Source organism: Pelodiscus sinensis, chromosome 1, assembly GCF_052426305.1.
Source record: "Pelodiscus sinensis isolate ZL-2025 chromosome 1, ASM5242630v1, whole genome shotgun sequence".
Classification (NCBI taxonomy): Eukaryota; Metazoa; Chordata; order Testudines; family Trionychidae; genus Pelodiscus; species Pelodiscus sinensis.
The window spans coordinates 152,693,226-152,718,957 of NC_143052.1; the positions used below are offsets into that span (position 1 = coordinate 152,693,226).

The 25,732-nt window shown below is 43.6% G+C and overlaps 1 protein-coding gene across 2 annotated transcripts in view; it reads right to left on the reverse strand.

Moving 5' to 3' along the window:
* Positions 1-25,648, reverse strand: part of LOC102450450 (phospholipase A2-like) — a 29,302-nt gene extending 3,654 nt beyond the window's left edge. Inside the window, exons 1-3 of one of the 2 annotated variants that reach the window (XM_006112232.5) lie at positions 15,840-25,648; positions 12,652-12,817; positions 788-894 (exon numbers count right to left, since the gene is read on the reverse strand). In XM_006112232.5, the coding sequence (XP_006112294.3) occupies positions 788-894; positions 12,652-12,817; positions 15,840-15,879 (313 nt within the window). In that variant the 5' untranslated portion in view covers positions 15,880-25,648. The other variant, XM_014577954.4, reaches the window with a different exon arrangement.
* Positions 25,649-25,732: the final 84 nt, after the last annotated feature.

Here is a 25,732-nt window from a genome sequence, read left to right on the forward strand (position 1 = left end):
TACATCAACAGAGTCCCTCCATAGTTAAAGATCTGCAGCAACGGGATTAAAGGAGTTTGGGAGGAGCTGAGGCCATGGAGAGAGAACCATGGTTTTAGAAAATATTTTTAAATGCTCCTGCTCCATTTGCAGCGCCCACCCCAAACAAAATGAATTTAAACAGAAGTTGTCTGAACAACTACCCTATATACGCGAGCATAAGCCTGGTAAAAAATGATGCAGTAAAGAGCAGGGATCAGCTTATTACCAATTTTACCAATTTTTTTTTAACTTGCGGGGGTCAGCAAACTTAGTTCCCAGCCCAGCAGGGCAAATTATTGGCGCACCAGGACATTTTATATACATGGAGTGTCTGCAGGCAAAGAGCCCCTAAATTCCCAGTAACTGCTGTTCGCCGTTACGGGTCAATAGGAGTGGCAGGAAGTAGCAACCCAATAGGAGCAAACAGCAGCCAATGGGAGCTGAAAAGTTCTGTACCTGTAGATGCTACACAAAACATCCCGAGGTGTCAGCAGCTTATGCTGAGGGGACTGGAAGTTTGCAAACCACCAATATAGAGTCAGCTTATGAATGGGTCATTGTGATTTTTACATATTTTTTAACTTGGGGGTGGCTTTTGAACGAATGGGCTTATGATCAAGTATATACGGTAGTTTAAAATCCAGCTCACCATATACCGTGTTAAACTTATGGTACATAAAGTGCTCATGCCAGTCTGTGCTCCTAATGTACAGGGAATGGAATAAATCATCTAAAGCACAAAAGGAAAGTGGAGTCATTTCCTTACTGCACACCACGGTGTTGCGTTCACAAGTCCATTCATATCTCAGCATCTTGGGGTTGCAGCCTTCCCGCTCTGCCTTGTCATAGCAGCAGTCATGCTTGTGACAGCACCTTTCCATAACAAAGAGATTGAGTTTGGTCTGTTACTTTCTGTGGGTTTGTCTCATGGCATTTTCTAGAATGCACCAGGAATTATGTAGCCATGCAAAACTACCTGCACCTCTGTTCACACGCTATTTTCTTAGTCTGGAGGGGAAATTCTCTCCTGTTCTGACACGTTTTATCATTGCAGTGAAAACGAACAGCCTTTTAGATTTTATCATAAACATTCTGCAGAAATCAAGTCAGAGGTGCAAACTAGGTTATGCCGCCATTTCTCACAGTCACTTATAGGTGCGTATGAACTTGTGTTGTCAACACTTCCTTCCATGACTGTTTAATCCAGGCAAAGACTTTGGGAGGGCATGAGTCTGATTCTTTCTTGCTCAAGGGTAGTAGATTTACCACCCCAGAGAACATCTGCACTGTACAAGATGTTCCCAGCCAGTGTAGAGATCTATTCTAGACTCCCTTGCACTCCTGGTTTAGGAGACATGCCTGGGCAGGAAGTAGCCAAAGCACTATATACATCAAGTATTCTCAGCCCAAAAGCTTCTCTAACACAAGAACTAGGGGGCACCAAATGAAATTAATAGGCATCAGATTTAAAACAAACAAAAAGGAAATATTTCTTCACACAATGCACAGTTAACCTGTGGAACTCCTTGCCAGAGGATATTGCAAATGCCAAGACTGTAACAGGGTTCAAAAAAGAGCTAGATAAATTCATGGAGGATAGGTCCATCAATGACTATTAGCCAGGATGGGCAGGGATGGTGTTCCTAGCCTCTGTTTGCCAGAAGCTGGGAATGAGTGTCACAGGAGGAATCACTTGATGATTACTTGTTCTGTTCATTCCCTCTGTGGCACCTGGCATAGGCCATATTCACAAGTCAGGATACTGGGCTAAATGAACCTTTGGTCTGATGCAGTATGGCCGTTCTTATGTTCTTACTTCACCTCAATGGCCAAGTAGGCCATCAGCCAGGGGCAGAATACTAAAAGGTGAAATGTGACACCTTCCATGACTATGCTTGTATTTTAGATCAGAACATTTCAGCCGAGTCTCTAGGTTGCAGAGTATTGCTTTACTCTCTGTCATCCCCGCTCCCCTTCAGGGCAGGGAAGGTAGTCAGGGCTCTGTCGCTATTCCCCTCTTCACAGTAGAGTTTGGAGAGTCAGCTGGATAAGAAAAAAAGGTGAATGGGAGACTCCCAGCTGGCATTTCTTCTACCCCATCTGCCTTGGTTCCCATTCTACCCACTGGCAGAAAATGCTGGTAGTCCTCGGATTACCCAGCCAAATACTGGCTCTTCCTGCTGCTGTCTTTCGATTTCCCTGCCTGGTGAGTCCTCACTTCACCAGACAGCAATGGGGAGCAGCTGGACCCCCTAAGCCCGGGGGGAGGGTGAGAAGAGGATGGGCGCTGTTCCATTCCCCCTTCCTACTCTACATCCTGATTGTGAGATCAGTTGATATACAGTGATCTCTTTGGTCAGCAGCAGATGAGAGAGGGCGAAAGCATCATGGGAGTTACAATACTGATAACCTCCTCTCCCCATGGGTTTTGTCAGAGCCAGACAGTCCTTGTCCTTTAGTGCCAGTTCTCCCAGTTCCATCAGGATGTTCCCAACCAGGATCTGTCACTGATAAGAGAAAGGCCTGAGCCAAAACATTTGAATCCCAACCTGGACTTTACCCCAAAGACTAAAAGGTGCTGGGTTCCAAGGTGTTGGTTCAGGCCCATCTGTAACTGAAACCGTGATAACAACAGGGCAGGGTGGTGGGTGCTGTCAACAAAGCACCTTCAACTAAAGCACTTTCTTCAACTAAAGAAGCACAACAATTCTCTGGCCAGTACTTAGCACAGGTTCATGGGGACAGCAGCCCATTCCCAACTGTTTTACCTGTTTGTGTATGTTAGAAGAGGCTCCCAGGTCTCCCTGAGCTTTCACTGGCTGATGTATCTGTACTAAATACTAGAAATAGGACCAAGCTGCTAAATTCTGATCCAGATTTCAAATACCCCAGTATCTGGATCCCGGGTTTGGGTTTGACCCATTATAGGGGATTGTTGGGCAGGAGGCAGAGCTCTGAAATGCCAATCCAGATCCTGGTTCAGGTTCCAGCTCTCCCCAGAGACTGCGGGTGGGGGCAGGCTTTGGATCCAAGAATTGGGTTCAGGTCTTCTTGCTGCATGAGAGAAAATAAAAGCCGTGGTTTGGGAAGCAATGGTCTGATCCAGCGGTCTCACTGGAGTCATAGGAGTGTTTCCTCAGCATGCTAAATCTATGTGACTTAGTGTGAGGGGACAAGATGTTGTTTGTAAGTGTCTGCCAGGGAACAGTATAAATGAGAACAGGGATTTCTCACAGCCTAGCATGGTGACAGAATCAGCAGCAGAGGCTTGAAGCCAGTGAGACAAACATTTAGCTGAGACAAGGGGTGGTGGTGGAAATGTACGAATACTGAGACCAACTGGAACAGACCAGCAGTGGAGGAACCAAACAAGGCCTGTGGAGCCAGGGAGAAGAGCTTAGTGGCTGAGAGAACAGAGTAAAGAAAGACAGTGTGAGGAAATAATCACTGCAAGGAATACTCACTAAGGAGATTTTGGTCCATGACTTTTTCTATGATGGACCAGGACCAAAAATACACCCAGGTGTAACTTCATTCATGAATATCTCCAGAGGATCCTTATGATTCCCAGGGTCCCTGTCCTATCCCTGCCTCTGTTTCTTGCCATATTCTCCAGAGGTCCTGCTCCACTCTTCCTGGATCTGGATACTGCTACAATTTCCAGCTGGCCTGGCTCAGAAAGGGAGAGGGGTTCTGCAGCGCTGGTCCCTTTGCCATGGCTGCATCACTGTTGTCCAGGGATCATTCTCACCCAGTGTCCACCTCAGGGTCTCCTCGCTCCCTGGCTGTAAGTCAGATGACCTCTGTGGCTCCCCTACCTCCTGCTGCCTGGTTCCATGGAACGGTGTGTAGAGAGTAAGCACTGTAATTCCAGCTCCAGGGCACAGGTAGGAAATACAATGATGGACCCCTGGCTACCCGTACAAGGCCTTCTGCAGCAGAGCCACTGAATTTGGTGCCATTTAGGCAAAATGTCACCGCCTTCAGCCAAAAATCACAGCAGAAAACACAGCAAGGCTCCAGTACTAATGAAACTTCTCTCCACAGGTCTCACAATGTGCAAGCAACTCCAACCTACAGGGAGACAGAGGGGGAGAGAGAGGCAGAATGCGGTGGCAAAAGACTGGACCCCCATTAGCAAAGAGCCCAAAGCCTCTCAGGGCAGTTTGCAAAGCCTACCAGAAATCCGCAGGACGCTGAGATGCTGAAATTCAGAGGGTTTGTCTTGTGCTATTTGGTCTTGTGAGCTCTTTGTGGCAGGGTCTTGATTTATTTGGGTTCTCTAAAGAACAATGCATAGCTAAGGATAACCAGCACCGCAGATCAGAGAACACGGATAGCCTACATCTCTGCTCTAAGGAACTTGCAGAGTAAATAGGACAAGCTCACAAACAATCCCCAGAAAGAAAAAAATTTATGAAAACTCATGTTTCAGATGAAGTTTACAAGATACAAGTTAAAAAGGAAGGCATTGTAGCTCTGTCAAGCTTTGATCATGAGAAGTTACAAGCATCAGTTTACACCGTTTGTGAGATGTATAGTATACGTAACCGGCATTGTCCCAGATTCAGGTGTGTAAGTTTTTAAAGCAGCAGAGAATAAGTGGTCTTGGGAGTGCCACCCATGAAGGGTATAAAGTCAGAGTCGGGGGGGGGGGGGAGGGTACATAGGTGGAGTATGTCCCTTGTTCCGTCAAAGCCTTGTGAGTCTTCTCGCAACTTCTAGGAGAGTCCATTAATGTTGGCTTTATCTCTCGGGTGTTGTTTCCCTCACCGCCCAACAAAAATGGTAAAAAACAATTAGAAGACATCTCTGTGATGACTCTCTTTATTTCAGAGTGCAATAAGTCAAGACTCTCTTGTCCCATTCACTTCAAGTTTGGTAGACATTTTCTACTTCTTCATGGTCTGGATTCCAGCAATGTGATATACCTGGGCATGAAGTCTTCAGCACATAGGAAAATCCAGCTAATACAGATTGCTCCAGCACATTGACTCAGCCACATGGGATACTTCAAGCGCATCAGACTCATCCTCTGCTTTGTGCACTGGCTTCTCGTAAAACACTGCATCAAGTTCTAACTCTTGGTTTTTGTCTTCAAGGCCCTCAATGGCCTGGTTCTAGGGCCTCTAAAAGATCAATTATTGCTCTGAGATGAAGACCATGATTTATAGCATTTTCCATCTGGCACGATGGAACCTATATGATAAAAGTAGAGCCTGCTGATGCAGGAGACAAAAAATTTTCAGGGTCTAGTCTGAGACTGTGGAATGAACTTGCCCAAGAATAAAGAGCCATCACAAACCTCACCACTTCCTGCTCTAAGTGTAAGGTACATTTCTTTGACTCTGTCTTCTCCAACATAGAGAGCAACACCTTTCTCCCTTTCTCTTGTATTTTTTTAAATCAACCCAAAACACCCCACAGTGAACAATTTTCCCTCTAGCTAAAGGGTGCCAAAACACCACCACATGGCAGATATTAGTTATATTTTGCTTAAAGCGCTTCTAGAAGCCACTACAGTGATGAGTGTGGCATAACAACCTTTAGACTAGACTGGATCTAATCCACCCTCTTTGTGGCTCATATGGCGGCTTTGGTGGATTTCAGAATTGTGGTGATCCAGACACAGAGCCCTGGATGAGAAGTTCAATTCCTGCCCAGAATTACAGGACAAGATCAGGTAAGTATTCACAGAAGTTATGCATGTGCTGATCTTACGCCTAGATAGAAAAAAACCCACCTCTTTTTGAATATTTGGTCCTTAAAACTAGTTCTGTGCCTACCAAGCAAACTACTAATCATCTACTATACAGAGTTTGTCTGTTTGTCACAAACTCCTTCTAAACAGTAAGGGCACGTCTACACAGCAGGGCTAAAGCCAAAATAAGCTATGCAACTTGAGCTACGTCAATTGCATAGCTTAAGTCAAAATAACTTATTTTGGCTTTTGGCGCTGTCTACACAGCAGGAAGTCTGAGAAAGAGCACTCTTCCCCCCGACTTCCCTTACTCCTCGTACAATGATGAATACAGGAGTTGGAGTAAGAAGTCCTCCAGCTCGACATTATCTGCATCTACACTGCAAGCAGTTATTTCGACATGATGTTGAAATAATGGCTATGTCTAGACTTCAGGCTTCTTTCAGAAGAAGCTTTTCTGGAAGAGATCTTCTGAAAAAACTTCTTCCAAAAGAGAGCATCCACACTGCCAAAGTGCACTGAAAAAGCAATCCGCTTTTTCGAAAGATAGCATCCACACTGAATGGACACTCTCGCATAGTAAGCTGTGATTACTATGGACAGAGTGGCCACCAGGGCACCTGTGCTTTTTCCTCCTTCCTCTTCTTCCGAAAGAACTCCCTCTTCCCCATCCACACATGCCTATTTCTGAAAGAGCTCTTAAGGAAAAAGGCTTCTTCCATGTAGAAGGAGGTTTACCACTGTTGGAAAAAACCCTCTGTTCTTTTGATTTTTTTTTCAAAAGAACTCAACTGCAGTGTGGACGTAAGTGAAGTTTTTTTTGGAAAAATGTCCTTTTTTTCGAGAAAAAAAAGCTCTGCAGTATAGACATTATGTTATTTCAAAATAACATCAGTTATTCCAAAATAAACTGCTGTGTAGACATAGCCTAAGAGCTAGGACCACTCAATTCAGCATACAGTTTCCTCTTATAACTTAAAGCAAGGTAAGGGATTTGGTTATGCCAGGAAAATAGCATCTGCCTGGAATAGGATTGCTTCTCATAAAACCATACAGAAAAGAAAGAGAATCACCAAAGAAAGTACAGTCCTCAAAAATGACATAACTGAGCGAACATTGAAAGAGACAGGACCGAGATGAGCCAGAAAAATAGGATGTCCCTGGAATAGGATTGCTTCTCAAGAAACCTTCCAGAAAAGAGATAAAGCACAAAAATTTGGAGTAGTGCTCTGTTTTGGCACTACCAGGCAGTGCTGAGTAAATCTGCTAGTATTTTATATAGAGGAAACTGCTTTATGGTCATGAACAGGGCTTGACAAACCCTGGCGAGAGCTACTCGCCAGTCCCGCACTGCGCATGCACCAGACCAGCACTGCGCATGCACGAAGCGCTGGTGAATGGGGCGCACGGAGTGACTGCTGAAATCTACTTGCCATGGGCGAGTAGATTCAGTGGTTTGTCGAGCCCTGGTCATGAATATTAGCATATCATTTGTAAAGAGATAGCATCAGAGGCTGGGTTTCTTGAAATGAGTGTTGTCCATAAGCATGGGCAGCTGGTTAACATATTATTTGAGGGAAAATGAGCAAAATGTAATAATTACTGTGCTCTCAGGTAGTGGTGGGGGAATCAAGCCCTCGCTTTCTCTATCCTGTGGGACTGGAGAGTGCGTTAGAAAGCAAGCCCATTCTGCACTCACCCTGCAGTGGTGGCTCATGCCCTGTGGGGCTGGGCCTGGCTCCCCACTCTGGTCTGTGGGCTCTCGACCCCTACAGAATTTGGAAGTGCTCACCATGTCACATGGTGCACTTGTCCCTGCACAGTTGGGGCCCTTCCTCTACAATGCCCAATCCCATGCCCTTCCTGGCCTTAGATTTGGGGTGACTGATCCCCCTCTAGCCTCTATCCATACATCACACCTATATTCATAAGTGAACAGAAGCAAAGGTAATGTGTCTGATTCTGATCCCATACAGAGGTAACTCTATGGAGCTAGACTAGGCTAAATCATGTGAAAGCAAGAGCAGAGTCAGGGCCACTTGGTCAGCCTTTGTTTATCTCCCATGACTATACAAGGGCTGAATTTAGCCCAGAATGCTTTCCCTTCCTCTGCACTCCCAAGTTAGTAAAGCAGCAATTTCATCCCACATACCTGTCTGCCAGATCAATGCCAGGTTTTATTCTGGGCTTGCACAGATGAAATCAGCAGCGGTGACCACAAGATTGTTTGCTACATTCCAAACTCTAGTAATATAATTGAAAAGTGGCAACCCAACTCCTAAAGGACATTAGAATATGACCTGCCATGCTACATGATAAGCCTAACAGAACATTCAGACTGGGGTCGATTTTCCCATTGGATATTGCAGCACTTGCTAATGGCTCAACAAAACAACTCATACTGCCCATGATCTAACACAGAGAGAGTTTACAGTGGCGATGATGAGTCCTGGGTCAGTTACTCCCTACTTTCGGATCACTTTGTTCCTGGTTTTCCTTCTAAAAGTTCACAGGCCACAATCAGAGAGAGGAAAGAATGAGCAGCAGCTGGGAGATGGATGGGAGGTGCTGGTCATGTGGGTGGAGGTGAAGCAGGGAGAAATAGTTCAGGAGCAGTGAGGGTAGGAGGGATAGCCCAGTGGTGGAGGGCTTGACCTGAGTGACTGGTAGGGGGGCTGATAGATTTACCAGGCCCTTGGGCAAGGTGCGTGTGTGTGTGTGTGTGGGGGGGGGGACTCTGTGCTCCTACAGGAGGGGGGGCCTTGGGGCTGGGACAGGCAATTTAAAGGGCCGGGTTCCAGCTGCCACCGATACTATGGTAGTGGCAGTGGTGGTGGCCAGGAGCCCAAGGCCCTTTTGAATCACTGGATAACTGGGCAACTGCTCCCTTCCCACTCTCCCCACCCCAGTTGGCAGGCCTGATGACAGGAGTGAGGTAGGCAAAGGGAGAAAGATCAGGCCCATATGCAAAAATTTCTGTGTGGGTCTGTGTGTGCTTTTCTCTGTAAATGTGGACTGCAAGGGTGTGAATGCACCCCCATGGCCCCTCAAGTAATTGGGGAAATCAGCCCCAGCCTTCCCCCGGATGGCCAGAGCATGCTTACTTAGGGCGTTGTGTGTGTGTGTGTGGGGGGAGGGGTTTCACACCCTTCTCCCCCTCTCCCCCCGCATACAGGCCTGAAGACAAGGATGAGGATCGGAGGGCAAGAGAAAAGGAGTCGTAGTGGGGAGCCAGAGAAAAGGAAGGAACTAGACCATCAGCACAGAGACACAGGCGCAGAGTGCAAGAAAGAGGAGAGTGGGCTGAACTGGAGAAGCAGGAAGAGAGAGCAAAGAAACGGGCTGAAGAGAAGAACTGACTGGCTGTGGAGAGCTGCTGCTCCTAAATGGGCTTTGTAAAAATCGAAGTATGGAATCACTGCAGGAGGGCTGCAACCTTTTGGGCCTGATTCTGCACTCTTGGAGACACCAGTCTTACATTGCTAGATTTAACTCCGCTAAATCAGGAGTACATTACTTCACTAAGGGTATGTCTAGACTACATGGCTCCATTGACGGAGCCATGTAGATGAGTTTACAAGGGAAAGGAAAATGAAGCAGTGATTTAAATAATCGCCGCTTCATTTACATCAAAATGGCCACCGCGCTGTGCCGATCAGCTGTTTGGCGGCAAAGCGGGGCAGTCTGGATACACTGCTGTTGACAAGGGAAGCTTTTGTCGACCGCTCCGTTATGCCTCGTGAAATGAGGTTTACCAGAACAGTCAACAAAGGCTTCCCTTGTCGACCGCAGCGCGGCGAGACTGCCCCGCTGTGCTGCCAAACAGCTGATTGGCAAAGTGCGGCGGCCATTTTTATGTAAATGAAGCGGTGATTATTTAAATTGCTGCTTCATTTTCCTATGTCTAGTAAACTTATCTACATGGCTCTGTCAACTGAGCCATGCAGTCTAGACATACCCCGAGGCTATGCCACTATAAAATGAGAGGCGATTCAGGCCCAGAGTTTGCTAAATCACTTCAAGATGCCCCCGAAGTAGTACCTGGGAAAGAAGCAGATAAACTTCTCCTTAACTTCAGCTGGTTACTTACTGTGAAGAAATGTCCTTTCTTTTCACCTGTTATTGCCTAATGATACCAAATGCAATCAGTGTCAGCCAGTGAGATTGCACTGGACAAGAAGAATGGAAGATGAATACAAACGCCAACTCATTGTAAAAATGTTTACTCATAGAGTAGATGCTGGAAAACCTGCATTTATGGATTGAGCTCTGATTGGTGAACTCCCTGCAAAGGACAGCCAGAGATTAATAAGAACAATGCAGAGAGGGAATACCACTGGCAATGTTCCCTCCAATTTTTTCCTTCCATGCACAGAATAAATTTTGTTATGTGTACTGAGGAATGTGTGAGTCTGCACCACCACAAACACTTGCTGCCAGCTGTGGGTGAGGTGGGCACTTTGCTAATCAGATCCTCAAAGGGGTTTAGGCTCAAAACTTCCATTGATTTCAATCAGCATCTCACTCAGAGTCCTTTGTGTGCTCATTGAGCTTGAAGAACAATTATCTGATGTGCTGGGAAATTCAAAAAGTATCCAGCAGAGGGGGATAAGGGAAGTCTTTTCACCTTTCTGAACATGCGATGAGTGCTACTTGTTCATTTAACTGTTAAAAACAGAGAGGATGGAAGGAGGGGAGAAATGTAATGACTAAAATACCGCATCAAAGCCAGTGTTTGAAACCAACATTTTAAATGAGCACTCTGGAAAGATGCCTTTTTGTAGATTAAAACATGTCTCTATATTTAGGCCTGCTTTCATATTTAGCTTACTAGACACAGATGACTAGCTTAAGGAAAAGGAAATTACACCTTTTATAATGGTGTGGGTAGCAAAACCTGAACTGTTAAAATGATGAGACATTTTAAACATTTATGCTTACGCAAGTTGGCTTTACCACTGTACTGATGGTGTTCGTTATGCTCACAGTGGGAAATACCATGCTTAGCGTCACTAGTATAGCATTGACATGTACTGATTTTTGTAACAGTGTCCTAAGGGAGAGGAACCCAAAAGATTCCTTCAACAATTATGACAAAGAAAATGGTTAGGGCCAGACCCTGTGGAGCTGTGCTGGTTTATACCAGCTGAGCATCTGATCCAGAATGTCTAAAAATAATTTTCCATAACCAAGCAAAGAAATCAAGGGACATTAATATCTGTAGTTAAAGAGCTAAGCTTACATTTTCAAAAGTGACCACAGTTTTGGGGTGCTTCTACCTGTTGTGTGCTTGACTTGAGCCACTTAGGGTGAATTTCTGAAGTCAATGTCAATATGTCCATTGATTTCCATGTGGCCCGGCTTTGTAGAAAAGTTGTAAGTGCATGCCACAACTGGGTACTTTGGTAAAGCACAGTGAGTCATTCAATGGGCTGTTATAACCTGCCTCTTTTCCTGAAGAAAGTAAAAGGTAAGTGTAAGGGCCACCCTTATTGATCTTAGATAAGCAGGTGGAACTGCGTGGCTAACCTGAAGGTGCAGATACGGACTGCACTGTGGGCAAAAGTTTTCTACAGAAAAAGGACCAGAGCTCATAGTCACTCGGGTGGATAAAAGCCTATCAGACAAAATAATTAAATATGTGCCTGTCACTGTTTCTAAGAGAACTAAAAGTATTGGATCATTGCCTCCTGCTTTGAAACTAAATAACTTGGTATCTTCCCCACAAATCCTGAAGTCAAAGAAGGGAAAGAATATTACCCTGTTGCAATAATATTTTTCCATCAGCATCATTTCTGAGATGGGGTGAAGGCAAGGTGCTGGAGTCACTCCTGCACCAATATGAGATTTTCCCCTAAGAGAGGAAAAGCAGCATTTCCGCTACTTCCCTTCCTGTCAGGTCTGGCCAAAGGGTTTGCAGGGCCCAAGGCAGGATGCTGGGAGTGGGCCTCCGGGCCTGGCCGGTAGGGTTGCCAGATGGTTTCAACAAAAATACTGGACACGCTTGACATTACATCACAATCTACATTACATCTTATTTAGAAAATACCGGACATTTCTATTTTCTCATTTATATTTTCTCAATTTGTTTCCCGAACAGAAAGCTCAAATACTGGACTGTCCGGTTCAAAACTGGACACCTGACAGCCCTACCGGTGGATGGTGAATACTCAGCAGCGAGGGGCCCAAGGCATTTGCCTTGCTCGACTGGCCCTAGGGCTGGGCCTGCTTCCTGCTGCCTGCATTGCCAAGCATCCACTCGCCTAGGATGAGATGCCTCTTCAGTCAGCGCCATCCACTGTATTGTTTATCCCCAGTCAGTAAAGTTGCAGCAGTTTTGGATGGCGACAACCTTGCCCCCGAGTGGCGTCCCTGTCACCACCATTCATGGGAGATTAAAAGTCCTTGTGATTGTGCTGGGCAATACCACTGCCCTCGGTTTCAGTTCTCAGTGTCTGTGTGGCACACAGTTACAATGGTGTCTGTGTTACCACATTATAAATTAAGTTCTTGGTCCCAAACCAGGCCTAGTTTTTTCTTGGTTTGCCCTTGGCAAAGGGGGCAAAGGGTTACATGAATGTAACTCAGGGTATGTCTACACTACCACCCTAGTTAGAACTAGGGTGGTTAATGTAGGCAACCGGAGTTGCAAATGAAGCCCGGGATTTGAATTTCCCGGCCTTCATTTGCATATTGCCAGGTGCCGCCATTTTAAAATGTCCGCTAGTTCAGACTCCGTGCCCGCGGCTACACGCGGCACGAACTAGGTAGTTTGGATTAGGCTTCCTATTCTGAACTACCGGTACACCTCATTCCACGTTTCTATTCCTAGTTCGAACTAGGGTGGTAGTGCAGACATACCCTCAGGGAAGAATTTAGCGGCAAGCCCAGACCTATACAGGGAGGCACATGAATGATGTTCTTCTTACCAGTCTACATCATCCTTAGGCCAGCCTCGTCCTCCCAGACCACAGTAGCAGCCGTAACCTAGATATGCCAAAGCATTGCGTCCTGTGCCACAGGATATGGCTCCTGCTAATTCAATGAGTCCTCTTGTATGCAAAGAGTGGGTTTTCTCCAGCGCGCCTTTCCAGACTGCAAAGAGAAGACGGGGTTGGAACAATATACGTATGCCCATGACAATGGTACCCTCTCAGTCAATGCATCAGGATGCTGCTAGCCTTGGCAAGTGTAAGGATACCACATGGATACAAGCAAGTTACAAATGACTTTTCTTGTTACTGTCCTGTACCTTGTACTTGCTAGTTTGAACAATCATCTTCATCTCTTATCCTTTCACCTTTTAGGATTTTCACTGCTGATTTCTTTCAGGATCCCACTGCAGGTTTTAGGCTTTATTGTGCCTTTTGGCCCGGCCTTGGGATAGGGGCAGTGTGCAGACATACAGCCATTTTCATTATTCGTTCTTCTTATTGTTGTATTACAGTAATATTACAGTAATATTTACAAGCCACACCGAGTGTGAAGTTATATCTTTATCGGCAATGGAAGGCCTGCGTCATTTAACAGTCACTGAGTACATACAATAACATTCCATTGCTGATTTTGAAGAGTTGGCAGCTTTTCCATAATAAAGGTTATACCCTCCACCGTCCTTTATAAAGCCTTATTTTAGGGCCACCCCATTAATGTTGGCCTTTACAAAATTCAGATTTATTCAAAAGAGAATGTGTCTGCATAGTTTGAAGCAGCTTCCTTAAAACCATTTTTTCAGTTGCAAGCCTTTAAAATAATAACCATATTTGAAATGCTTATTTCTCTCTTGTATCCCTCCTAATCAAAGTTGCACCTCTCAGACTGAAGTGGGAGTTGAGAGGACACACCTCTGAAAAATCAAGCCTCTTATTTAGAGAATTCAATATGGATTTTGGAGCCTAACATGATGATAACAATAGCAGCAATTAGTACTATTTTAATTTATTTGATGCCTCAGTGCATCTGTCCATTGGTCTGAGTACATAATGAACATCACATGCTAAAATATCATATAACCATTAACATCAACCTTTCCCCATACTTTCTACACAGCTCCTCTGTTCTTCAGTTTTCACCCCTCCCTCTCGATCCATTCTCAACCACTCAACCTGTCCAAGGTAAAAGCCAAAATAAATAGATGGATTTTGCATAACACAGGAGTAGACTTATATTTCAGAACCAAGAACCTTGGACTGAAGTTACCTGACTACTTGCTCCCTGCTGTTTAAATACACTTGACCACTTCAAAGTGCTGTGCTGAAAACATTAACTAATCCCCTAAACCGCCCATGTGAAGTAGAGACTAGATGCTATTATTAAGACGATTGCTCTCCTTTTAAAACCTGCAGTTCTAATCCTTTTCCCCTGTGTGCATCATATGCCATAGCTTTCTCTAAGGGCTTGATCCAGAAGTCCATTGCAGTCGATGGGACTCTTTCCCCATTCATAAAAAGTCAGTGGTACATTTCCTCAGAGGAAAAACCTTGCCTCATGGAGTAACAGAGTAATAAGCATGAAAATAATCAAGAACCCTCTGACAAAAGAACAACAGCAGCATAAGCTCAAATAAAGAAAAGACAACATGGAGAATCTTTTCCAACATTTTAGGTGACTGGAGAAGCCTTTTTCAGGAGGCATTCCTTGCACTGATGTTAGAGAGTTTTACACAGGCTTCTTATTGTTTCTCGTGCCATTCCCGCTGGGATTAAATACATATTCCTGAAAAAGCAACAGCTCCCCTTTACTAAACACTGCCCTGAATAGTCAGCATTTTAATGGTAAAAGCAAAGAGCTCTGTTATTACAAAATACAGAGAAAACCCTACTCCCTTGCTATAAGTGCTAAGTGCATGAGCTAAGAGATAGATTCTGCTCTCAATTACCTTGGGGTAAATTCAGAGTAATTCCAATGGAATGAGCAAAATTTCCCTGGATTTGCACCGAGGTAGTCTGCATCCATATCATACCCAGCATGAATGAGAGGGAGGCTGTTTCTTTCTCAGAAGTATGCCTTAGACCCCACAGAAACATCCAGGAGAAACGATAAATTATAATAACATCACAGAGTTAATCCTGGGGGAGGGGGAGAAAGAACCAGTGAATAGAACCTAAATGAGCTGCTTTAGAATCTGTTCTCCCTTTGCATTTAAAACAAAGAAGGGGCCAATGTTGTGTCTGATGTTACTGTTTTGTTTTTTGGAACACTGATTAGATTTCAGGATAAAATTAGTGCCCTTTTAAGGATTTGAAGTCATCTCTAACGTGCTTGCCTTGCAAGTACACTATAAATTCCATTGCTCAGTTAGCCATTGAAATGACTCTTTATGTGTCAATGAATCAACATTGCTGTAAGTTCCTTGGAAAAGTTGAAACTCCACAGCAATCTGAATTTAGCCAAATGACACAGCTGGATTACTTTTAACAACTAGTTAACCGCTAGCTGTGCATTTTCATCTCTCCTGTATATGAAATTAGACTGAGTTCTGATGGATCTGACAGCTTATACTTTCCTGTTATTTCCGGTATTTAAATTGTCAACCTTTATGGTGCATTAATACAGGATTGTGCATTTAATCAAAGTGTACCACAGTAATGATCTCTAACCTTAGTGCTACCTCAGTGCTTAAGGGGCTATATAGCATACAATTGTGTTTTTTTTAATAAAAGAAGTTTCAAGAAAAAAAGTATGTCAGAAGAACTGGAAATAATTTGGTCAAGAGTCACTGGTATAAAAAATGGGGGGGATGGTATTTCAGAGAAGAAAAGTGAACACGCAAGATCTTCCAGAATAAAGCTGAAAAGTTCCTAGAATAAAAAAGAACACATGTTCAAACAATTACAGTCTTACAGGATTACCACGGAAATGAATTTGTCTAGGCACAATATATACTCAGGCATCCTTTACTGTAAGAACAAGAACATGATTAATAGTTATCTCACTGCTACAAATGTCAATGGCTTGACTTAGGCAAGTAGAACTAGGCAAGACTAATACAGTCCATAGGCTGGTAAAGTGACAGGGGAAGTTGCCCTATACACAGAGTGGGAGAAGCAGGAGGATGGCAGGGATATAGGTGCTCTCAGGGGTTCAGCAACTGCAGCCTTACCGAATTCATACTCACCTGCCTGAAGCACCAGCAGCACCAGCAGCCAGAGCCCCATTGGGAAATAAAAGGGTTGTCAGCACCTAGTATGCCTCTCTCTTTCTCACACTTTCTTGTACACTCAACCTGTGTGGCTGGGGTCTCCTTGCAGAGCTGGTCTCAGCTGGATACCAGGTGAACCAAAGCGTGGGTGTGTATAACACTCCTCCTAGGTTTCTGCTCCCATATCTCTTCCAAAGTTTTATATGCACACACATATACACAGCACGCAAGACAGTCTCCTCTGAAATCTCAAGTGCCCTGTGTGCTGAGCCTGCTGCACGGTCCTTTCCCCTTTTTCTGCCAGGCAGGGCTCTGTGCCTCTATTTGCATATCATTCCTTTAGGGAGGGGCTGCTAGAGTGGAATTAGACTGACACAGTCTCTTAGACAAGTCTCTAAGCTTGTGCTCTGTTCCTAAGCTGTTTGCCTACAAACCCCAGTTAACCTCCTAGCTGCTTTGCAGGAGAAGTTGGAGTCCTGGATTTTGTGATCTGGACTTTCGAATTTTGATAGCTGTGATGTGGCATGGGAAAGCACGGGGACTTTTTCTTACAGATCATTCCTTTTTATTTAATACTGAATATTTTTATGTAGAAAAAATTACGAAACTATTAACTCAAACAGAAATATCATTAGAGTGTCTAAATATAAACCAATTAAATGAGTTTATTCTGGGCTATGCCACAGCAAAATATAAACCCAGCCTGTTTGTTCGAAACTAATCTAACTGGCTAGCTAATTTCTTCAATGCTACCCATATTCACTCTCCATCCACAAGAACAAGCCATAGTCTCTCAGGAAGAAAGCCCTTGGATATAACCTACTCCTTCTGTCTTGGGTCCAAGAAGATAAGATGAGGTAGGTTGAGATTATTTGAGCTGGGAAAGCTAAGCATGATAGTTTTTCGAAGTCTTCTCATAAGAACCCCAAAAAGGGGGTGGGAGGGAGTGTACAGCAATAGCCCACTCCTTATTTTGTCCACCAGTTGATCCTCATACCCATCATTAAGGTCCAGATAAAATCTTGTTCTACAAGAGGGTGTGTAACTGTCCTTGAGGTAAATCAGTAGGCCTTTTTGTTTGGACTCATTCACTCTGTGTCTCTGATTTTCTTGCACCTATTTATAGCATTCTTAACCGAAGACAGCCTACTTTCCACGGTTGATTCTCAAGTGGGCAAAAAGGTAGAGGCCCGACGGTCACAACATTGCCCAAGCAGATACTATGCATCCGTAGCCTGGGTCAGGGGACTTCAGTATCTGAGCATGCTGGCTCAGGTTCTGTTGTCCACTCTTGGTGTTCATAAGGCTCATCCCAAGTGGTCTCACACAGCTAACTAACCTGCATCCCATCTTTGCCTTTTGCAAGGACACTTGGGGCAGAGTAAACATTTGATCACCACCTACTTCAGGTGCTGGAGTACAGGAACTACTATTCTGGCAGGCGCCCGTGTGGGCTGTAAACATTTGGGGGGGCAGAAGGTATTGGAGGACTCCTTGTGCCTTCTCTCCCTTGCATGCACCTGCATGGGTTAGCTAGAATCATTCTTAGTTTTCATAAGGCAGGTGGATTTCAGTGGCACCTTAGGGAACATTTCTTACGTAAACCAGTACCACCCTGTTTAATTGTTTCAAAATATTTGCTTGCTCACTATCGTCAAAGCAAAGGTCACTGAGCCATCAGAGTGCTGCCTTGTACTGAGAACAGGCTGCTGAGAAGTGCAGATATTCTGTGCTGTGTAGGCCTGAATGGATCTGTACGCAACAGGTATTTTCATAGCTATGGGGGCAATTAGTACACAGAGTTGGTTAAATTGGATTTTATTACAGGCAGCTGAAATTCAGCATGCTTGGAAGGATGTATGTACATTCTCTCTCTCTCTCTCTCTCTCTCTCACTTTCTTTCTTTTCAAAACAATGGCTATTAGCCAGGATGGTCAGAGACGCAACCTCATGCTCTGGGAGACCCTAGCATCTCCCTAGACCCTAAGGGATGGATTTCTTGATGACTGCCCTGTTCTGTTCATTAATTCAGAAGCACCTGGCATTGGTCACTCCCAGAAGTAATAATACTGGGCTAGATGGACCTTTGGTGTAAATTTTTTATGAAAAGCAGTAACCACTGGGGAACACCATTCCCGAGTACTAATCAGTGGGGTGTGGCCTGTACACAGAACCAAAAACTGTCTGAAAGACAATGCAAAGGGCCAAAACTCCATCTGTCCTCAACTGCAGTCTGTCTATCAGGAGAACCATAATTTCACTCCCAGCAATTCCATCTTTGTGGAGCATTGTTTAAAAAGAATTTTTACTATACATTTGCCAGTTATGAGTAAATTTTTCTTGCTAAAAATCTAACCCAGCAGGTAGTGTGGATTAGAGCTGCTGTGGTTTCTGATAGGTCTGTGCCACTATCATTTGCCACTATAAACTACAGGCAGAACCAAAAATTGGCTGGAAAACTATGTGAAGGGCCTACAACAAAAGGGGCTGACAGGTGACAGGGCTTTAAGCAATGTGTAGCCTGTCTGAAGATGTTGTTCCTGACTGAACACCACACTGGCTAGCTGTAATACCTCGCAGAGGCGTTACCTATTAGACCTAACTTAGAATATAAGAATGGTTGCACAACATCAATTCCATCTAGTCCAGAGGTCTGCAACCTATGGCTCTTGAGTCAAATATGGCTCAGTATGGTACCAAATATGGCTTTTCTGTCATTCCCAAGATACATGCAACTTTTTAAATTAAAATGGAAAATTCAAAATTTTAAAATGCGTAATTACTCATATAGCTTGAATGCATGCATGAACCTAAATGTGATCATATAAACTTCAAAGAAATGTGTGAAAAGATGCAGCAGCAGAAATCCTATTACATAAAGTCTATGAGTACAATGTTTCATTCATTCTATTATATCATCTTGTTAATTATCGATAATATTAAGTTGTTTTCAATCATGCAATTGAGCATTCTTATACTGCCTCTTTGTTGACCACTTGTTCTGATTGTTGATGTAGTTTGGCTCTTTCGTTTGAAAAGGTTGCTGACCCCTGGTCTAGCCCAGTAGCCTGTCTTCTGATAGTGGCCTATGCCAGGTGCCCCAGAGGGAATGAATAGAACACGTAACCATCATATGATCTATCCCTTGTCACCCATTCCCAGCTTCTGACTAACACAGAACGTTGAGAAGGACAAAAGAGTGATAATCACAGGTGCAGTTGACCCCATGTTGAGCAGTCAGTATAGATTGGGACAGTGCATTCAGCCCAATTTTAGTCTCTGTGGTTTAAGGTATGGTTCATGTAGGCCTTATCTACATTAGTGCACTCAGTCAATGGTGCTTCATTTGGATGCACTGCATTGTGCCAAGTGAAACATTACTGATTACAGGTCATATGCTCTGAATCAATCTTGAGGATTTAGATAGCTGACACTAGCAGATATAGCTCTAGGGCTCCAAAGGGGTTAAAATGAAAATGTGATTGACTCTGACAGCATCTCAGTGTGATTTCATGGCTTCTTTCACCAAACAGATTTTCATCCTGCATTCATACTCAAGCATTCCTACTCCATAACACACAGTCAACCTATGGAACTCTTTTCCAGAGGCTATTTTATGAAGGACAAGACTATTGCAGTGTTCAGAAAAGAACTAGATGAATTCATGGAAGATAGGTCCATCAATGACCAAATGGGAAGCTCTGTTTTCCAGAAGCTGACAATGGATCACTTGCTGATTACTTGTTCTGTTTGTTCCGTCTGGGGCACGTAGCATTGGCCACTATCAAAAGACGGGATACTGGGCTAGATGGCCCTTTGGTCTGACCCAGTATGCCCGTTCTTACATTATACTCAATAACAAGCAACCTCTGAAGTGTTGATGAGCTGAGATGTTTTTCATTGACTCCTTGATGAAGGTTATTCTCCACAGCACAGGGCAATTACATTTGGTTTTGAAGTTCTGAAATATTCTGTCATTTAATAAAACTTTATTTGAACTAATATTTCAGAAGGAAACAGATTTTGCTATTCTTTTTCCACATTTGGTGATATTTATCTAGATGAGTGAACACAAGGCTAGCAACTTGTTTAATGCTCCTACCATATGATAATGTTGCCCCAAAGAAATAGTATTTTCTTCCTTGTAAAATATTTTTGCTAAACTCTTAGGCTACGTCTACACTGGCATGATTTTCCGGAAATGCTTTTAACAGAAAAGTTTTCCGTTAAAAGCATTTTCGGAAAAGCGCGTCTAGATTGGCAGGACGCTTTTCCGCAAAGGAAAATGGGATCTGCCTGGAATTGGATTGATTCTCATAAAACCATATAGGAAAGAGATGGAATCACCAAAGAAAGTACAGTCCTCAAATTTTACATAACTGAACAAATGTCAAAGAAGACTGAACCAAGATGAACCAGAAAAATAGGATGAACATGAAATAGGGTTGCTTTTTGAGAACCTTAACAAAAAAGAGATAAAATTGAGAAATGTTGAGTTATGCCGTTTTGGCACAGCTAAATCAATGCTTAAGGTTTGAAAACTAGAAGAAGCTACAAAAAGAAGAATGCAACTTGATCTGGCCTGAATCATAATTAACTGACCTAGTGCTCAGTGCAATTATTCCTAATCTACATTTATTGCTCAGCATAGTCACTTAAACCGATTGTTCACAACTAGCTTCAAATGTGGGGAATTTTTGTAGCATGGACCAGGCTTACACTATCTCCCGGCTTGACTGCCTTATTTTATTTTATGGTGCTCATTACAGCAATGAGAGGATTAGCTCTGGAAAGGAACTGAGCACTTCTTGGATAAGACAAGCTGGCCTGGTCCCCCTTGCAGGTCTGTCTTGTCATCTCAGCCCTGACCCATAGCTTTCTCTGCTACACAAGCCCTCGATTACCTCCCACCCACCCCCAAGCTATCTCTATGCTGGCTGGTTGGTAGGAGGGTCTTGTAATTATTACACAGACCCCATCCATGTGCTGTTTTGGAGGACAAGTGGTCGCTGCTGGGCTGCAGCTAAAACACTTTACTCTTCCCCCTCTGTTATCCCCCAGATGTGGCTGAAGCTGACAGACTCCCTCTCACCCTATGCTGTGGGCTGGTTTCCCTTCTTTCAGTTCCCATCCAGTAGAGCCACATCAACCAGACTCCCCGCTCTTAGTGCACCAGGAGCAGGTGCTGCCATTCCCCTGCGGTCTGTTTCTGTCAGAAATAGGGATCTAGCTCCTCCAGATTTGGGCACCAGCTGCCACCAGCCCTTGTGGCAAATCACAGCACCAGTGACAGCGTAGGCATAGCCTACGGCTCAGGCAACAGAGGACAGGCAGCTGGACAGGCACAGGAAGCTCCCTCCAGCATGATGTCCACTCTCCCATTCCCTAGCAAAGGGCTTTCTGGCTCACTCTAGAATGGGAGGCTTGAGCAGCTCTATGATTTAATATTTTAAGCGCAGAGATAGCAAAGCTAAAAACATAACTAAGTAATGGCCCCAGCTAAGGTTGCAAACTTTCCAATGGTGTAAAACTCAATACCCCATCCTCACCCCTCTCTCCTTTCATCCCTTCTTTCTCCATTGCTCGCTCTCCTCCAACCTCCATCACTTTCATCAGGCTTGGGAAGGTGGTCGGAGTGCAGGAGGTGGTATGGGCCCTGGGATGGGGCCAGAAATAAGGGGATCAGGGTGAGCGAGAAGGCTTCAGGCTGAGGTGAGTAGATTAGGAGATGATCTTCCCTCTTAAAAATGATTTTACACTCACATCAAAGGACCTGTAAATTGGTGCTCAGAGGCTGAGATTTTAGCTGGTAATTCGCATAAGATTTCTAATTCCATTATTCCTTACTAAATCTTAGATACATTGTGTTTTATTAATTCCACAGATAAATAATAAAAAAAAACAGTGCAGAAGAATCAAAACCCAGGATAGTTTGTTCAAGATTTTTAATGTTCTTGGCCTCTAGATTTTTGAATGAGCTGTGATCTACTGATTCTTCTTTGGGTGTTTTGACAATCTGCCTATAACACTGATGGGAATTTCTGCATGACTGTGTTAATAATGATTAATTTTCACCTGCAGAGCGGAATGCCCCTCATTATGTTTATTTCACTGAAAGGGAAATGTTTTAAATGCTACTATTTTAACCACTTTCTGCTTTGTGCAGGTCTCTAACTCCTTACAATTCCGTATTTCTATATTAATTACCCTGCCCCAAAAGAAAAAGCAGTGTCCAAAGAGCTACAAAATCTCTTCCTTTCTATTGGTATCAGAAAAACACTGAGGCTACTGAACTCTGCAAAGTACTTATAACTGAATTTACTAAGTTGGCTTCCCACTATGTTAAGTGTTCGAGTACTCTTAGGGTACATCTACACAGCAGCATTATTTCGGAATAACTGAGGTTATTTCGAAATAACAAAATGCGTGTCTACACAGCAAGCCATTCTTTCGAAATAATGTTGAGATAGAGGACTTCTTACTCTGACTCCTGTAACCCCCTTACTCCTCGTGAAATGAGGAAGTTGAAGGAAGAGTGTTCTCTCTTTGACTTCCTGCTGGGTAGACAGCACTAAAAGCCAAATTAAGCTATTTCGACTTCAGCTATGACATAGCTGAAGTAGCGTATCTTAATTCCATTTTTGCCCTGCTGTGTAGATATACCCATAGTAAGCTTGCTCTTACACAATACAAGGATTCCTCTAATCAAATCTGAAAACATAGCTAAATTGCTCAGGACTTTCTCTCCTTTGCTTTCAAACTATTTAAAATGTCTCCCTTTATTCTGAAGTGTCTTCAGAATTTCACTCCTCTTGGCCTGCACATTAGTGCTATAACTAAGCAGTTTCTCCCCCACTCTAAAGGTTCTAGCTTCTTCACCTCTTCCTAGGCTTTATTATGTGAAGTGCTGAAGTTGACAGGAATCTAGGGTGCTCAGCATTTCACATTAGGCCCAGAAATATTTTAATACACAAGCCAGCTTTTTGTCTTACCCACCTTATCTTTTCCTCCAGTTTTCCAGTTGTATCATCTTTCTCACCTTTCATTGTAGATGTGTTACCTATTTAGACCGTGAGCCTGCAGCAGAATTAGGGGCTTCTGTTTCAGGTCTTAAAAATAAATCCCAAGAATTAACAACACTGAACTTCTATGTAGATGTTAAAAAAACAACAACAAAAACCCAACCCAAACGGGGATTTTCAGGACTCTCTTTTTACATGCTGCAATGAATAAATGATGGAGGGCTCTTCTCATTGTGAATGGCGTCACCATGTGGCAGTTCTGGGGATTAACTCTGCCAGGCCAACACCCCTTCTAGCATCCATCTTTTCTCTCTCATTCCAGAAACTGCATCCTCTTCTTTATGGCTCAGGCCTCCATCCAGGTCACCACCTTATTACTACTCCAGGGATGAATCAATGTTTCTTCTCACCAGCAGTCTTAGGCACCCTTCCTATTCACTACCCCAGGTGAAACTCCCACACTGACTGGTAGCAGATCCCAGTCCTGCCTTCTTCTTGGAGTTCCAGATCAGTTAGTAGTCCTCTGTTCCCTCCTGAACCTTGCTGCCTTCCCCTGAGCTGCCTCTATACTGTCTAGCTGTCCCCACTCCTCTGGATTTGCCAGCCCAAATTCCCACCTGTCTCTGTAGCCCCAACCACACATTTCTCCCAGGGTATGATTGTAAGCTACTTCCCTGCAACCCATCCTCCTTGAGCTGGACTTCATCAGCCTGTTAGGCCTTAGCAGGCCCTAGCTTTCCTCCAGGTGCAGTCTGTAGGTTAACTGGTCTAATTTACTCCTCCAGATCTTGTCCTGTTGGGTGGATAGCTGAATCACAATGTCAAAACAGAGTGCTTCAGCATTTAACAACTACATATTTACACTTCAGGAAAAACATGACAAAACAGCGTCTGTCTCCACAAAGAGAGATGTCCCATAGTTTAGGATGAAAAGGGATCGTGGATGCAAAACCTTGACAGTCACCTGGCTGAAGCAAAAAAGTTATCTTGCCTGTAAATTGCACTGCTATGCCCCTGATTCAGGAGAAGGAGAGCGCTATAGTGCCAACCATTTATTAAATAACAACAGAGAGAACTTGGTAGAAACTTCTAGACAATCGAAACTCCTCTGCCTTTTTAAAGGGGGGGAGAATAGCAGCATCTCCTTTCCTTTTGACCCAAGCAGACAAATGTCATGGTGAGGGTTCAAAAGTTTAGCTCTGAAGAGGAAAGAAACAGACAGAAGATCACCCCCATCAGCAGAACTAACACATCTGAAAAACACAGATGTCACAAACCACCAACTGGAAGCTCTTTGGTTACTCAAGAGGCTTTACACAGAATTCATTGCCCTCTGGGAGTAGATATTGGCTCTGTTGGGGAATGAAGAAGGAATCATCAGAGGGAAAGGAACTACCAAACAATAGGATGCTATATTCTCTCTGTATGCAGCAGCTGACATTTCAGCTTTTGGCGTTGGGTTGCTTGTGACTTTCTGGTATCAGATTACAGAGACACAGACATGTCTGCCTTCTTTCATTCTGAAAAGCTCCCTGCAGTGATAAGAAATTACCATTCCCACAAAGGCAAGGATCAGAGCCCCAAGTCTACAACACGGCACTCACTGAGTTCTTTTAACGCCCATGAGTACAGTGAGTACTATGCGTTAACATTATTGCTGCAAGAGGCTTTGAAAATTGATCCTACCCTTAGCTGAGAATTGGCAGAATTCCAAAGACTTCCATTCCATTTCTCAACTCCATGATGAACACATGCAAAGTATGGATGCAGAAGTATATATGATTACATACTGTCATTCCTTGGCACTTGGTTTGATTTTGATGCATTACAATATAATAAAGTATTGTACAAGATCAGTATGTCCTTCAACTGTCCATTTTCTTTTTCAATTATTCCTCCTCACAGTAATTGGTTTGAATACAGAGATAACTGTGTAAAATCTTTCACATTATTAATGCCAAAAGGTTGGAGAGACACTGTAAGGTTTAGCTAAGACAAACTGCTGCTCAGCACATACTAGTTTTAAGCAGCTGGGTGCATCAGTGTAAGCATGTTTACATACATTTTCTTCTAGTGCTTTCTTCTAATGAACACAAAATAACTTCATCTCTCCATACTTAGTTGCTATACGAGTAATAAAAGGATTCAGTTTGCCCAACAAAGAGAAAAAGGAGCTAAATTCTACTGTCAGATATACCAGTGTAAATCCAGACTGATTCTACTGAAATGGAATTATTGTAGATTTACAGAGGTCAGAGACAGGAGAATTAGGTTCAGTGTGGTTTGGTAAATTAGCAAATGCAAAGCTGATGGGTAGTTGTTCAGAAAAGCATTACAGCTCAATTCACTTTAATGAGAGATTTCTTTTATCAAACTGGCAGCAAGAAATGAAGGGATTTAAAACTTGTTAACCAACTGGGAAAAGGATTATTTACGCTCTCAATGTTGGGTTTGTTTTTGTCCAAGATGTACAGCAAAGGCTGGACGGACTCTGAGCAACTGAAGGGCAGCTCAGTATATGATATATGCTAACTGGGAACTATGCTTTTTCCACCACTAATTCAAGATGAACAGGCATCCTTAAAATTAGGGGATTTAAACTCCCTCTCCAAATCCTCTCTCTTCTAAAAGGCCCCTAAAGCAAAGAGGAAAAGGCTTTGTATAGAAAGTGGTCATCTCTCTCCGATACTTGAGCACCACGAACAACGACTAGATAAGAGTGTATTAATTTTTCTCAGGCCATTTCCCTTTTCAATCAAATGCATAACTCCAATACAATTTCTGAGCCTTTACTCTCATTTGTGTGTTTTAAGGAGGTGTAGTGCAAGGCAGGAAACAGGTAGTGCA